This window comes from Cebus imitator, unplaced genomic scaffold, assembly GCF_001604975.1.
Source record: "Cebus imitator isolate Cc_AM_T3 unplaced genomic scaffold, Cebus_imitator-1.0 Scaffold0, whole genome shotgun sequence".
NCBI lineage: Eukaryota > Metazoa > Chordata > Mammalia > Primates > Cebidae > Cebus > Cebus imitator.
Window position 1 is genome coordinate 15,322,106 of NW_016107315.1, and position 16,651 is coordinate 15,338,756.

The following is a 16,651-nucleotide window of genomic DNA, read 5'->3' on the forward strand; positions in this document are numbered from 1 at the left end:
CACTTAGATAAAATTATAATAACTGATCTAATGTCCTTGTCTTCTATTTCTAACATGCATGTCATTTTCAATTGAATGATTATGTTCTTCAATATGTCTCATGTTTTCCTTCCTCTTTGACATTTGATGCCAGACATTTGATGTTGATGCCCAAATGTGCCCAGTGACAGAACTTGGCCTCAGTTTCTGTGCACACCCAAGCTTGTGCAACAGGAGAAGCAGAGAGGTAGAGGAGGCCTGGACAAAGGAAGAATCCTCTGGAGACTTGTGGTGAAGAGAATGAATGAAGTAACTGGCAGAAACTAAAGGTCCTGGTAGAACAAATAGTATCCCAGAATGGGAACACACACCATGCATGTCCCCTAAAGCAAGATAATATTTCCTAAAATATCAAGAAAAATCATTTTTGGCAAATACCTTAAATCAAGTGAGGTAATCCATGTACCAAGGCACTGGGAAAAGTTTAAGGATGCAAAACTCAGAGAGACGTGATTCTCTCATGAGGACATTGTGAAGGATGAATGCTACTCAGTAAGTGATGACTAGGACATGCACTTTTGAGTAACTTATGAGCATCAACATATTTAATCATGGATCTAAACCAAAAACCAAGTTGGGGACAAGGTGGGAGACATAGGCTATCACTGGCATGTGCTTGGGTTGAAATAATACTATCAGAAATGGCAGCTAAAGGGGTCAGAGAAGAGGAAAATAATGTCTTTTTCATATTGGTAAAAATTTGAAGTTGAAAATTATAATTTCAACTTCAAAAAGGTTAAAAGGAGACTAATGATATCAAAACCTTTTTAATGCAATGTTAAACAGGAAGCATACAACCCTTCCTAAATAACAAACAAAAGTCTCTCTCATACACACAAACACAAAAAGAAAACAAATAACATCAACAAAGAAATACGGAAAATATAACCTGCCACACACACACATGCGTGCGCGTGTACACACAAACACACACACACACACACACATCTAATGTGGGCTCTGCAGTGAGATTGCCTGCTTACACACACAGATGCACACACAAACACACAAAGAAAACTACATTGACAAATACAGTAAATACAATCTACTATGTATGGTAAATATAGAGTAAAATATGAGAGAGTTTAGAATATAAACAGGGAAATAAGAATGTTTTTATGAATCTATGTCTTTATCCATGAAAACTAATCATAAAATGAAAGCTTAAAACATTGCACATAAAAAATCCACTAACCCAGAGTGATAGTCAAAAAGATTTAATTAAAGTGATTTAAAACATAAACATTTTAGCTTTAATAGACTAAAATTAATTTTTGATGCAAGTTAAAATTTGAGCAGAGAATATTCTTTTGTATGACAGAATGCCAGCAAAAGCAAGTATATAGTAAAATTTTAAGAAAGTCAATTTCCAACATAAAAACATAAATATAAATAACTGACACAGGCAGGGGTGATTAATTGATGGTAAAATGCTCAGAGGAAGATTGCTGGAACACAGGATATTAATAATACTTTTTCAAACCACTTGCCAAATTAATTATAAATAAGATGTCATTACAAGTGACAGAGCTCCTAGACTCCTCCTTAACCAACTGACCATCCTAGTATCACTATAATAGGGATGGATACACTGGACCTTCTCTGCCCACAAATGGGCTGAAGTAGGAAGCTCACAGCATGACTCTGCAGTGTTCCTGGCCAAATGTTTAGGCTGAATTTAATCATGAGGACATCTTCAGACGACTTCAAAATGAAGAACTTTGAGTCAGACAGCTGACCCGTCTTTTACAAACAAGTCCATGTCAGCACCATCAATGACAACAACAAAAAGAGGAAGAGATATTTGGGGTTCAAAATGACTAAAAAGCATAAGCTACATAGTCTTTTTACTCGTTTTGAATCCAAAACATCTCTTTTCCTTTTTGTCGTGTTCTTGGTGGTGACATGGGCTGTTTGAAGGAGACGGGTCAGTTGTCCTGTTCAATGTTCTGCGTTCTACAGTTGTCTGAGGATTACCTCCTATGAAATTCAGGCTAAACATTTTCAGCAAGAACATGGCATTGTTCATACTCTACCCTGGCAGAGTCCTGGGTGGCATGCTGTCTCCTGCCAGTGGCTCCAGACTTCTGTTCTCTACAGGATGGGAATTGAGAGAAGCGGGGCTAAGGTCTGTCAGTGCTGTTGGTCTGTCAATGCTGTTTGTCTATCTGGGAATTGGTCTCCCTAGGTATTGATCACAATTGGACTAGGATGGACTGTGGCTTCTCAAATCAAAGAAGTCTAGTTGGTTGAAATCATCAAGAGCATTCTGTGATCTAAAATTCAATCCTCACTGAAAGATCCTTGCAGTGTCATTGTATTTGGACTTCAACTTGCTTTGCTGTTTTAGTTTTTTCTCATAAAGTGGAAAAGCGACTTTTTTTGTGACATCCTTTCATTCTTTGCATCTTTCCAGCAGTATTTGGTACCTGTAGGGGAGAGAGATAAATCAAATTAGCATTTTCATCAGGTCCTTTCGAAGGCTGAGTCTGGAGGGATTGCTAAGTGGTGCTATCCCAGTGGCAAACTGATCTCCTGCTGGGTACTTGAGATGAAGGTGAGGGTTGGGCTGACTGGAAAGGAAAGCACCATCCACAAGTAAGAAGAAAATGCCCCTGAATTTCCCTGATCTTCCAGTTAGTCTAGGGTGCAGGATATAGGGAACCCTCCTATGCTCAACCAGCAGCCGGGAACATCAGCCCCTTTCCTCCTGATACCCTCTGTTTGCAGCAGAGTGATGGCTTTTCTTCTCAGTGAGGATGTCTCAGCATCAATCATGCATGCTCAGACACAGAGGGCTGCAGAAGGAGAGGACACTCTTCAGAGAAACCCACCCCCTTACAACTCCATGTCCCAGTCTTCTAGGGAAGAGCAGGAGGGCCATGGGAAGAACTCTGGATATAAGAAGCAGCAGGAACATCAGACAACATCCACGTCCATTTCCACCTTTTAAAACAGAGGGTAAGATTGAACTAAGGCAACATGACTTGCTATTGACAGCCCAGGAAATAGTACACATGAACGAAGGCCCTTTCAGTCAAGACTGGAGGAAGCTAGAGGAAAGGCTCCAATCTGGAGGTCTCAACAGTCATGATAGGCTGTTGGATCACCTTGGCTGGGACAGGAATAAGGTTTTACAAAGAAATATGATGTCTGTGGTGCTTGTTTGGTTGGTTAAACATTTTTTTAAAAGAAAACAAATATTATAAGTATTCTTTGAAAGGGGTTCAGGAAAGAAAAAAAAAAAAGATACTCATAATGGAGTTAGCAAAGAGAGAGCAGGGAGTGTAATTATGGCCTTACTTATTTTCCCTATTGCCTGGAAGTTGATTCCACACCTGCTTACATCTTAAGGCATCTAATCTTCTCAATATCTAGATCAACAAAACTCTGAAGTACAAAGTGAAAAGGATTAGTTTGTGTTTTACTATACTCTCCCCTCCTACTTATTATTTTTCTTAAGTATATTTTGGGAAAGTTTACCGTTTAATATTTAACGTCAGTGTCAATAGTGGCATAAAGAAGTATTCATATACAATATCTTGTGGAATTTCAGTCTTGATTGTTATTGTATTCTCTTCAGGAGAGTGAGACCAGTAAGTTCTCTTTTGGGGCTTTGCAGAAGGACAGTAACTGATCAAAAGTGAAACGTTCACATTGCAGTGCTGAGCCAATTAGTGGGCTGTAAAATGTGTGTAGTTAAATGTAAACTGAAAGTTTTATTTTAAACTGCCAAAGAATATACTAAATTCCATTACATGTAATATGGGAAGTATTATCTCTGTACATTACGCATTAATACAATGACTATTTCTCACTTTATCTTGTATTCAAAATTGAGGAAGCGTACTTCAAACAGGGCCTAAAGGTCTAATCTCTTAATTTTCTTGTTTTTCTGCTTAATTTTTTCTATGCTATGCAAACAGTGCTGTTGAGAGGGGAATATAGGTCCCATCAAAGGCTGATGGACGTGCAGCCTTTGGATTAGCTACACATATGGGGCACTTCCATGTTGGTAACCTGAGGTCAAGGAAGACCAGTGGTCCTTCTTCTCTTTTGCCACATATTAGAATCACATGGGAGCATTTTAAAACTACAGACACCCAAACCACACTCTAGGTCATGAAAGTGAGAACCTCAAGGTGTGAGTTCAAGGCATTCATCTTAATTGAAATCTCACCAGGTGTTTATTACATGGCAGCAGGATATAAAGATACTAAATGGAACAACCCAATTTCCATCAGTTTCTTTCCTTTCCCATTTATCTCATGATTGGCTTTGTTCCCAGTGGTTCCAAGGATTTTGGTCTTCTCTCTGACAACTTCAGTGAAACCTCTCTCTTATCAATTGGGCTGGGCCAAAGCAAAGATTGTCCTGTGGATAGATTCTTGTCTGTCATCTTGCGTATGCATAAAGCTGGTCCTGGAGTCACTTTTCTCAAAGATAATTTAGAAAGTGCTATCTCATATAAACTGGTCTCAAGATTCTTCTGAGTTGCATTTTAGATCCTGAACTGGACTTGTAGAAGTGGAAATGAGAATAAAAAGGAGAGAGGTTAGAATGATGTACCTCATGATGTATGCAGTTTTGAAGTCCTGTCCTCTGCATGTACTTTTGGAGTGATGTCACTTTAGACAATCATAAATTTCCTCCAGTTAATGTCAGCTCAAATGAGTCCATGAGGTGAGAACACTGAGTCCCTGTCAACTCCATCTACATTGTCACAAGGCTACACATCTGGGGCTGAAGACTAACCTGATTCCAGGCTAGTAGGGAACTCCCACCTGGTTCTAGTTTAGTTTTCTAAGTGGGGCTCTTTGTGCTTAGTTTTCACATTTCTCATTCACCTGAACAAGAGATGATTAAGGGTTGAATAAATTGAGTTGCTCAAAATCCAACTCAAGAGAAAAACCTATGTGTAAATGATGTATTAAAGCAATGCTTTCTGCAGAAAGAGATAATGGAGTTGGGGACGCTGGGAGGAAAGGTAAATTTCCCAAGAGCGTGTGCAATTTCGGCAAAAAACCCTGTGTTCAGCAGCTTAAACTATGCAGTTGGATGAGAACAAGGAGACCTGGCAATCCTGTGGCCATGAGAGGGACTCTCAAGACAGCAGAAGGAGAAGGAATAGAACAGAGTTCAGAGAGCAAAGAGGAGATGGGGACAGAAAAGGCATGGCAGGGTGGGAGCCCATTGGACACAGAGGTAAGACCAGACAGAGGTAATAGCAGATACTGGAGAGAACAAATGGAAGAGAAAAATAGTGGGAGAATAAGCTGCCACCATAGACAGAGAGAAATAAGAAGTGAGTGCAGTTAAGATTCACAGATGTGATTACCTCTGCACCCTAAGTGTGAAAGCCAGGGAACCCACTTGCTGAACGGGAGTTTTCTTTTAATACTCTTTGGTTTTAGGACACTTGAGTGGTCAATATGGCCAATGACTTGACGTCCTTGTGTGTTGTCTGCTGAGCCTTCAAGTGCATCGTCTTCCAGCTGCGGAGGGTTCTTCATCCCAGCGGAGGGCTCTAAAACCAGCTCTGAAAATAAAACGACAGCCAATGGCATCCACTGGCACCCACGATCTTATTGTGACTTTCTCTCCCACCCAAAGGACATCAAATCAGGAATGTGGCCTTGGACAAGAACGTCCAAAGTGTGAGCAGAAGTCAATAGAATCATTTTAATATTTTCTTTTTTGTTGATCTTTTTTTACATTACTCAGTAATGACAAGTATGTCAGGAGGCAAAGGCACTCTCAATCCCCCAAAATATTCAAGAAACACAGGATTAAGAAACACAAATAGCTTTCTGGTAAATAAGGCAAAAGCAAGGAAATCACACTGTGTGTAGGCTGGGCTTTGGTGAGGGAAGAGATTATAAAAATGAAAGTTAAATCAGAGCTGAGTTCAAACAGGTGATGGGGATGGAAGGGACTGGCAGGGTGGCAGCCCATGAGAAATAGAGGTGAGACCAGACAGAGGTTATAGCAGCTGATGAGAGAAAAGAATCGGGGAAGCCTAAACCTGGAGAATTTACAAAACTTGTACCATTGTATGATCTATTACATATACATATACACCCTATATAGCACACACACCAAATACACATAATCTATATGACAAATGACATCAATGAATATATCTGTATGTATTAATCTAATGAAGAAATATTACATAGGGATTTGGAAGATATTAAATGTAATGTTATAATGACTATTCTGGTCCATTGAATCGGAAAAAAAAAAAGAAACATGAGAAGAACGAGAAAGAAAATGTGTGGAGAGAAACAAATGACCCGTTAGACAGCAGGAGAAATCACCAGCTGAACGAAAATATGAATGAGACAAAAGGGGTTCACTCTGTCCTCTTACCTGGAGCCTGGTTCATGCTCTGCACTCCAGGGAACGTGAGCAAGAGACAGTGTGTCTGAGCCACTGGGGTGAGTCTTGGCTTGGGGCGTGAGAATCCACAGAGAAGCAAAGGAGATTCTGGTGGGAAGAAATCAGTTTAAATAAAAGTTATCAAGGCACGTATCAGGGACTGCGCATCTCCTGATACCCACTGAGCGCCTTCCGTGTGTCCTCTCCACGGACCCAGATGGTGTTATCTCACGTGACCCTCCTTCCTCCTGAGGACAGGGGTCCCCTCATTCCTCAGCCGAGGGCATCACCTGACAGATGAGCACCAGGCAGCCCCAGGGGCTCCAGGAGGAGATTGAGTAGGACAGAGAATGAAGATGAACACGACCCAGGGTTTTAAGGAAATCTGAGCAGAACTAGATCCCTGTGAGATGGAAACTGAGGACATGGCTGTGAACATGAGTGGAGATGATGAACTAAATGGAGTTTCATAAAAGGCACTGATATGAACACTTTCCATGTGAAAGTTGCCCATTGTTTTTAAAAAGAGCAGAAAAGAAGAAGGAGCTGGACATGTCATGAGACTGACTTGTGGGCCCAGGATTTACACTGTTACTGAATGTACCTCATAGGTTGTTACTGAAAGTTCCTGATAGTGGAAATTGGCTTCATGAGGGATGCGGAAGGAGAGGAAGAAAACTGGCAGAGGAGTGTGTGTGAGAAAGGAAAGGAAGGGGGGTCTGTAGAAAACAGAGAGCTTCACAATTGCTCTACCTCAGAGAAGACATAGTCTGTGAAGTCACTTTCTAAATGTAAATTTGGCAGAAGACAAATGGATTAGATAACAGCTATTTATAGGTTTATTGAGCAATTGTTATTGATCAGACCCATTGGAAATTATAATAATTAATACTCTCAACAATGATGACAGGTAGATATTATTTCTTAGGTAGCTGCAATGAGGAAACAGATATTTATACCCCGAAAAGACAAAATCTTTGGCCAAAGTGAACAACCAGAAACAGGCAAACCCAGGACCTGAGAGCAGATTTTGTCCTAAGCCCCAGGCTCTTGCTCACCTCACTGGGTTGGAGCATCATGGATTTCAACTTGACCCTGAGTGGGCACGGAGAGGCCCCTTTCTCTTCTCCACCCACAGCACCGTGACCACCAACACCTGGTCTAGACCTTCTTATTCCCCTTTCCTTCCCTACCTTGAAAGGGACATTGGGTCCCAGGATCAGCATTGGCTGTGAAGCTGCAGGTGGTGGAGGAAAGGCCCTGCCTGGCTAAGCCATTCCCGAAGTCGATCCCTTGATCCAGCTGTAGTTGCAGACAATTGGTCATCCGGGTGCTTGGCTCCAGCTGTGTCTGTGAAGCCTGCACCTCTGCCAAGTGGTAGCTCCAGTCTCCACTGCAAGTCCCCTGGGGACAGGCCTCCTGGGTGGGAGCTGAAAGGAGAAGGGGCTTCAGTAGGAACAATCTCAGTTTTCCCTTTGTGAAGCACACCCAGGACACCCATTGCTGCTGTCCCTGCCTCTCAGTAAAGCCACCCAGTGACCCAGGCCACACAGACACATATCACGTCAATGTAGGTGATGTCACCTTTCCTTTCTGTGCCTGGGGATGCTGACATGGGCTGGAGTTTCAGGGCTGGGGTGTCTCTGAAGTGAAAAACCCCTTCTTCAGCCCAGAGAACGTTGGATTGGCTAACAACATCATGATACTTAGTCTGTCATTATTAATCTCTTTCCTGTGCCAAGAAGGAAAGTTCTAGAGAGCCCTCAGAGCATAGGAGAAGAGGAGCTATTCTCCACAACACAGGTGTATAAGAACAGGGCAACAGTTAGAGCCATGAGGCTTTGAGAAAGAACCATGAGGAAAACCAAACACTAAGTGAGGCAAACTTTTCAGGGATCTGGGACGTTTTGAATTTGCCATTGCCTATAATGGTTTAACCCCCTGCCCACAAATCTCCATCCTATTGCCATATAGTGGGTGTCAGCAACCATAGACAATGTAGTAGATGGACCACTTCCTTGGCGGAAATTCAGAAGCCATAAGAGCTACAGATCAGCACATGCAGTTCCTTAGGAAGGTAACACAGGGCAGAGTCCTCACATTACCCACTCCTCCAGTGGGGTTCAGGCAGAAAATTATTTCTATTTCCACAGGGAAAGGACTGCACATTCTCAGAGTGGACTAAGGAAACTCTCCCAATGACCTCACGCCATTTCATGTCAGGCTCAGGACAGGGACAGCACCCACAGGGCCGGCGCCTACAGGGCCGGATCCACATTGCTGAAGGGCTCCTCTCTCTCCTCGCCTCTCCACATCCTCATTCTCTCCAAGGTTTTCTAAGTTTTTTAAAAAATGTCTTCCATGTGTCTATTCTCTTTCATCTCCCTGAGAGCACAGTGTATCAGACTCATCACTGATGCCTGGTTTCCTACACGCTCCGTCTCTGCTTTCTCTGATTTTGCCATCTCCACTCTAGGAATTGTCTCAGCAGTTTTATCACCCAGAAGCCCTGTTCTTCCCATGTTCCCACTCTGCATCTGAAAACTTTCTCTCCACTGCCCAGTGGGTGACTGTCCCCCTCACCCTGCCTCTGTGCTACTTCTAACATCTGCCCCACATTCCTATCCAGCATCGCCTCAAACAGATTCTCCCTGGAGTCATGCTGACACCTCCATGGCCCACCCTGCACCAGGTGCCATCCAGCTTTGTGGTCTTTGTCCAGGAGCCATTCTCTCAGCCAGGTTTGGCATCCCTAGTTGCTCAGGGCACACTTTACTGATGATTAACCCTCAGCCACTTAGGACACTCTTACATTTTAAGATACCTTATATTGAGCAAATGAGGAAAACATCCTGAAACAACAAATTTGGCTGATGAAGGCTGGGCAAACACATCGCTCCCTCTCTGAGTCTCTGCACTTGCTACTTCAAATCAAGCTCTGTGAGTGTCTTTGATTCTCACTACTTAATTTTCTCACGTCATTTTATCTGTCTTTTCTAGAGTCTTATTAAACTTATACTGTGAATATTTGCATTTTCAGATGTAAAAGGAAAAGTTTTTTTCAAACTTCTGAAGTACTGTGGCATTGTTAATTGGGCGGGTTGGGAAAGCCTGTGATAAAAGATCACGTGATAATTTAGGTTGTATTCTTTCTAAATCTACCAAGCTTTTCTCTGCAGGGAGAGGATGGGCAGAGCAGATGCACTTTGACACGGCTGCTGGGGTCAGGGCTGTGCACTATACACACTATTCACACATTATTATTGTGAAGCCACACGCAGGAAGCATCCTTGCATAATTTGAAGGGCACATTCATTCATCTCGGACCGTTTGCCTAGATGAATGTGGCCTCTCCTGGCCCAGGTCAGCTGATGCCCTGGCAGGGCTGGCCCACATCACAGGCATCTCACTTCTGAGACATGTGTCGGAGCAATTCCCTTTCTTATTGTAGGAGCCACATCCTGGCTGGGGTGTTCATGAGATGCAGCTCCACAGATTTACCAGGATCCAAGCATGGCCAAGTTGAGAGTCGTAACCCTGGGGGCAGGGGGTGGGGAGAGACTAGGACCTTTCATCCCCTGAGTGCTTTTCCAGGGGAGAGCCTGTGGGAGCTGTAGGTCCCCCTGGAGGAACCGGAGGAGCCACTGATTCTGCTCACGGACAAAGTGCACAGGGGTAATCCTTCTTGAGAAGTCTGTGCCAGGGGCTACTGGAGTTCTTTATCCTAGACCAGCAACTTTTCTGTTTCAACTTGACTTTATTTCAAAATAATTTCTACAAAAGGAAAAGGGTGAGCACCCATAGTGGCTCAGTACCTGGCAGGTCCCCACACAAAGAAATGACAGAAACTGGGCCATGGAGTCAGGCAGACAAGGGGCTTATATTCCCACCATGACTAATTGGGGCATCCTGGGCAAGTGCAGGAAACTTTCCAGAGCCCCAACATCCTCAGCTCTAACAGGGCAATGCCACTGCCCACTTGGGAGCGTTTCTTGAGCCCTCAATGTTTCATAGCAGGATGGAGCTTGTTTGGCAAGGGCCAGGGCATACAGCAGATGCAAGGCCAATGTGTATTTTATTTGTTTCATGAATTACTGTGATCCTAGAAAAGTATTAGCTTTCTCAAATTCAGGGAGAAATACAAAATGGGAAAGGGGATGGTCCCAGCAGGAAAGGCACTCACTGACCAAAACAGAATAGAGGCCAACGTTGTTGTTGTTAGTTTCTTTCTTTGTGTGTGTGTGAGACACAGAGTCTCACTTTGTTGCTCAGGCTGGAGTGCAGTGGTGCAGTCATGGCTCACTGCAGCCTCAATTTCCCAGGCTCAGGTGATCCTTCCATCTCAGCCTCCCAAGTAGCTGGGACTACAGGTGTTTGTCACCAGGCCCTGCTAATTTTTCATAGAGATATGTCTTATGATGTTGCCCACGCTGGTCTCAAACTCTTGAGCTCAAGCAATCTACCTGCCTCGGCCTCCCAAAGTGCTGGAATTACAGGCATGAGCCATCGCACCTAGCATTGTTGCTAATTTTATTACAACATAATCAGTTATGCTGGGGTACATCTCAGAGTTACTTGCTCTTCCTAGAAAATAAGTTGACGGATGAAACTCCCAAAAATCCACATGAAACTCCCAGAATGGAATTAAACACAATGAGCAAGAAGAAATGAAAATTGAAAGTTTTCTCTACATATCCATGAAGCTGCTACACCAAGAGGCCCTTGCTCAGAGGAAGGGTTTTCTGGACATCATGGGGACAGGAACCACTCTGCTTGGTTCATCGGTTAGGCCAATAGCTCATAAGGGACACTAGATCTCAATGTTTTTCATGAGAATATAGCACTGAGACCAAATCTTGATTGAAATGAGAAACCCATACAGAGAAAAAAACACTGTAGCTCTGCAGAGCATGCAAGCCTTGCCGTGCATAAAGGAAGGGATGCTAGACTGCATAGTGAGGGAAGAGGCAGCAGAGGAAGTAGAGCCACAGTTCCCTACCTTTTGGGCACCAGGGTCTGGTTTCATGGAAGATAATATTTCAAGGACAAGGGTAGTGGGGATGGACTGGGATGATTCAAGCACATTACATTTTTTGTGCACTTTACTTCTGTGATTATAACACTGCAATATCTAATGAAATAATTATACAACTCACCAAAATGTGGAGTCAGTGGGAGCCCTAAGCTTGTTTTCCTGCAACTAGATGTTCCCTTCTGGGGATGACAGTCACTGGTAGACAGTGACAGATCATCAGGCATTAGATTCTCCTGAGGAGTGCACAGCCTAGACCCCTCGCATGCACAATTCACAATAGGGTCCGAGCTCCTGTGAGAATCTAATGCCACTGCTGATCTGACAGGAGGTGGAATTCATGCAGTAATGCTCTCCCACCGCTCACCTCCTGCTGTGCGGCTTATTTCCTAACACGTCATGGACCCACAAGGGTCCATGGATGGCCCCTGGGTTGGGGATCTGTGATGAAGAGAATCCAGTATGAGACACAGGAATCATAAAACAGGCCTCCAGATAATTGTGCAAAACTTCCTGCATGTGTGGATGGTCAGAGAAGAGATAAGGGCACTGTTCAAGGCATGTCGTTAGCAACATAATTTCAGAAAGAAGAGATGCCCTATCTTAAAGGAGAAGGTTTGTTATGCAAATACGTCCAGATGAGCTACTGTGGACAAGAACTTGCTAAAAGCCCTAACCCCTTTCCAGTTTTTATGCTCACAGCCTGCTCTTGCAAGAAGAAGCCAGGTGACAGAGGAGTCACTTGGGACAGGAGTAGAGGAAGGTTCACCCACTGGATGTATGTGATCGAAACTGGATCCCAGAGCCAGATTCAAAGCAGGCTCAATGTAGATGGCCTGCCTGCATTGACGGCCTGGCTCAGCTACACAAGCTGCAGAAACAAAACATATGGAGGCTGCCTGGGAAGACACTGGAGGTTTGCGATCTTCAGGCTGGAGTACTCACAGGCTACATCCAGAGCAGAGCATGCGAGCTGATCATCCAGTGAGGACAAGGTGCTGCTATAAGGCTGGTGGCAGTCAGACAGGTCATGGTGAACTGTAGGAGTCAAGTAAATTTCATCCAAGCAGTCCTCTGGGACTTCCTGCTCCTTCACCTCTGGCAGCTCCCAGCTCAGCCTGGAGGAAAGAAGACAGAAGATAAACACTGGAGAGAAGCAAAACCACTGCGCCCAGCTGGTTCTACAGAGAGGACCACAGGAGGGGCCAGAGGAAGCCAAGTACAGTCCCCTCAGAAAGACATAACCATCGTTCCCTGTCTCAAGCAGGAGACAGAGCGGCAGGTGCTCAGTGAACTGGGCAGACAATGAGCTGAGGAGGAAGGAGATGGAGGGATCCCTGTGGGAAACTGCCAGGACACAGTGCATTTAGCACTTCTGCATACATTTTGTTGACATTAGCATCAGAAGCCAATTGACTACAGGTTCTTGAATCTTCACAGAAAGAGTTCCTGTATCCTCCACATCACTTGTTCTCAAAACTGTGAGCAGGATGTGAGTTATTTTCATTCATTCTCCTGCTATTAAATACTTGTAAACATGGTGATAATGCCAAAGAGGCAGACATCAGGTGAGATCAGGAAATCCCTGAGTTTGGTCAGTTCACCTGGCTCAACTGATTGTCCGTTCCTATGCTTGAGAGGGAATTTGTGGATGAATGGATGAGACAGTTCTATTCATCACTTCCTGTCCTATTTTCCCCTGGATCCCTGGTCTCCAGGTGTCACTACTGAGCTAACAGCCCACAAATCCACAGTTACCTGGGGGGCATTGGTACTTTTCCCTCCTCTTCCTCATGATCATTTTGATTTCCTGTAAAGAAATTTAGGAGAGCAAGTCACAGTAAGCAAATCACACTTCAACAAGACCAAATCAGTGTCCAGACATAGCACAAGGACATAAATATCCTCAGTGTAAGAATGTGATATTCTGACAGGAAGGTTCTAATGTGCTCTAGATGAAGTCTTGTCAGAAGTAGATGAGCCTGCTTTCCAGACCCATGGGACAGAATCTCCCTCATCTAAAATCATAATCCCATATTTTCTGACCTAAGTCTGTGCAAACAATTAAACAAAAATTTTTTCCCATGATCTTCAAAAATGGTCCTAATTACTCTCCAGAAGTATTGCTGCAATACTGATTTATTTTATCATATATCCTGGTCAATGAATTGTAAGAGAACTTTTATTTATATACCTCCTGATATCAAGGTGACTGCATAGCTAGGACAACCTGACTCAAAGGAGACCAAGACTGAGGCCGAGAAGAGTGAAATCAGGGAAACAACATCTCCAAGTACATAGGCAAGGCTGTCAGTGGCCGTGGACAAGCATAGAAACTCCATGGACATTGTGCAGGGACACAAATTACATCATTACAGGGGACAAGAGACATAGGAACTGAGCTAGGAGGCCTGACAGATACCTCCCATACAGCTCCTGTACACAGGTGGCTATGAATTAGTCACACCTACTTGTGGTCCAGTAGCCTGATATTGGGGCCAGGGAGAAGTGGAAAGCCATCGGACCCACTGGTATCTGTATTAACCTTCCATCCTAGTCCTCCCTCCCTCCTTCCCTCCCTCCCATCCTTCCTTCCTTTCTTTCTTTCTTTTTTTTTTTTTTTTTTTTTTTTTTTTTTTTTTTTTTTTTTTTTTTTTTGAGACAGGGTTTCTCTCTGTCACCCAGGGTGAGGGTGGAGTGCAGTGGTGTGGTCATGACTCACTGCAGTTTCAACTTCCTGTGCTCAGATGATTCTCCTACCTCAGTCTTCTGAATAGTTGGGACTACGGGTGTGCCCCACCATGCCTGGGTAATTTTTTATATTCTTTGTAAAGATGGATTTTACCACATTTCCCAAGCTGGTCTTGAACTCCCAAACTCAAGTAATCCACCCACCTGGACCTCCCAAAGTGCTGAAATTACAGATGTGAGGCACTGCCCCCGGCTTCATCCTAGTTTCTGATTCAAACCAATGTGTATGTATACAGCCCATCCTCAGAATTGATCTTCCTCAGCCTAGACAGAGGTACGAGGGATAAAGGATATACAGGCTACCTGGGAGAATGTTTGGAGCTTCCTCCCCTTCATCCTGAGAGCATTCGCTGTCTACAGGCAGAGCAGAGTCGACTTTGTTTCCCTCAAATGTGACTTTGGCACTCCTGTGAGGCTGGCTGCAGTCAGAAGCGCCGTAGCTGCTTGAACAAATGACAGCACATTCCTCCAGTAAGTCCTGAGGGAATTCCTTTTCCTCAGCCTTCTGCACCTCCCTGATGAGCCAGGTAGGATAAAGATGACAAAGATTAAACCAAGAGGGACTGGACCCCAGGAATTCCCAGCTGGTTTTGAGGCAGGGCATAAGGTAGTGGTCCCAGAAAGCAAAGGGGAGGTTCCGTTTAAGAAGGAATAGACAATTCTCCTCTCTCTGCAACAGAGCATGGCTGCCATGGGAACCAGAGAGGAAGAGAGCAGCGGGTGTTTACTGCACTGGACAGATAGGAGCTGAGGAAGACAGAGACTCAGCTGCTTCTGTATGGTACAGTCTTGACAGCACACACACAGAACCAAAAACAGCTGCCACATCATGTGTGTTAAGCTGGATTGCGTTTAACATACTGTGGCCAAGGGAATACAGGTGTCCGAGCCATGATAGACTCCAGAGATGGTGTGACTTCTAGATTTTTTTTTTTAATTTTAATATTGTGATGTGAAATGTAAATATTTTCTAGGTATTTTTCTTGGTGTTTAACTTTGCTAGGTGTTCCTAATTCCTCTGCTGGTTGCCTCCTTGCTATTTCTCTTCCCTAACAAGAGTCTAAAGACAACCATGTAGAAAGTGGCTTTGAATCTCCTCCTGGCTTTCACTACAGGGGAGGACAGGTCTCCTTTGTGTGTGCAGAAAGTCCCTAAGGCTAGTGAGTTCGTCTAGGGTCATGCTTACAGGTACCATGAAGACAATGGACAAGCATGTTAACAGCACTATTTCCTTGTTGGTTAATTCATGAAATCAGTGCACTCTGCAGCTGTCTGTATCCTGCATCTGGAATATGTGACTACCTTCACCTACCTGTGTTCTTTCTGAGACCTTTTCCATATTTTACCACCCATTACCCACTCCTGACTATTCAGTGTTACCTGGGAGCAGGTGATTCCTGTATGTTCTCAGTGTCCTCATCTGTAACATCTTCATCTTCATCTTCATCTTCATCATTTTCTGTAAAAACAGAAGTGTCTATTCAGAAATTTCCCACTTTACCCACTGGAAGCACAGTTAGCCCTATGTGCACTGAGACATGAACATCCATGTATGGGTCTGCATTGTGCTGAAAGCTCTCATGTTTTATCTTCAACAAAATGCCCTGGCATGTTCTCCTGATCCATGAGGGAATGTGTTTCTGGTCTGGAGGGTCACCATCAAATTGTGGCCAAATACTGAAAAGACTCCTTGTTCCCCATATTACTAGAGGCTTGCCCAGCCTCTCTCTAAGCTTCAGCAGCTATCTCCGCAATCCTGCCACAGTTCTGATACCCAGGCACAGGCTCTGTGTCCTGTCACAGCTTGCATTAAAACCTGCGTCTTTCTCTTAGGACAGGACAGACAAACTTGTTCCATCATACTCCATACATCGGAGACTTCATGGGCCCTCCAAGAGACCTCCACTGTGCTATCCAGGGACACCCTCTCCATGGGGAGTGCTCCAGTCTAGATCACTTCCTACTACCAAATGCCCCCACATGAAGTGCCTTCTCCAACACCAGAAGGGACTTTATCTCATTGTGAAATATAGTCATAAGTGTTCCCACATTTGAATGCAAGAGACAGTTTGCCTGCCTTTACAGATTTAGAGACAGGAACTCAGGAAGGATGAATTAATCAGTTCCTCACAGTTGCTAAAGACATTGCTGAAGATAGAGCCTGGGAACCTTCATTCTTAGTCCAGGGCTCTTTTTACTCTAACAAGCTGCCTCCTGTCACAGCCTCCTTCCTGTCCTTTAAAACTTAACAGATGCTGCCTTTTGCCTCAAAGACCATGTTCCAGCAAGAAATGAAGAGACATAAATGGTGTTAGGAAAACTGGCTAGTCAAGTGCAGAAAGCAGAAACTGGATTCCTTCCTGACACCTTACACTAAAATTAACTCCAGATGGATTAAAGACTTAAACATAAGACCTAACACCATAAAAACCCTAGAAGAAAATCTAG

At 43.9% G+C, this 16,651-nt stretch overlaps 1 protein-coding gene across 1 annotated transcript in view; it reads right to left on the reverse strand.

The window, feature by feature from the left end:
* Positions 1 to 2,434: 2,434 nt before the first annotated feature.
* The window catches only part of LOC108306191 (putative neuroblastoma breakpoint family member 5), an 18,940-nt gene continuing 4,723 nt past the window's right edge, over positions 2,435 to 16,651 (reverse strand). The window contains exons 5-12 of the mRNA XM_037736789.1: positions 15,584 to 15,662; positions 14,507 to 14,718; positions 13,211 to 13,262; positions 12,982 to 13,079; positions 12,398 to 12,598; positions 7,614 to 7,850; positions 5,413 to 5,578; positions 2,435 to 2,468 (exon numbers count right to left, since the gene is read on the reverse strand). Of these exons, the coding sequence (XP_037592717.1) occupies positions 2,435 to 2,468; positions 5,413 to 5,578; positions 7,614 to 7,850; positions 12,398 to 12,598; positions 12,982 to 13,079; positions 13,211 to 13,262; positions 14,507 to 14,718; positions 15,584 to 15,662 (1,079 nt within the window). The remainder of the gene's footprint in view (positions 2,469 to 5,412; positions 5,579 to 7,613; positions 7,851 to 12,397; positions 12,599 to 12,981; positions 13,080 to 13,210; positions 13,263 to 14,506; positions 14,719 to 15,583; positions 15,663 to 16,651) is intronic.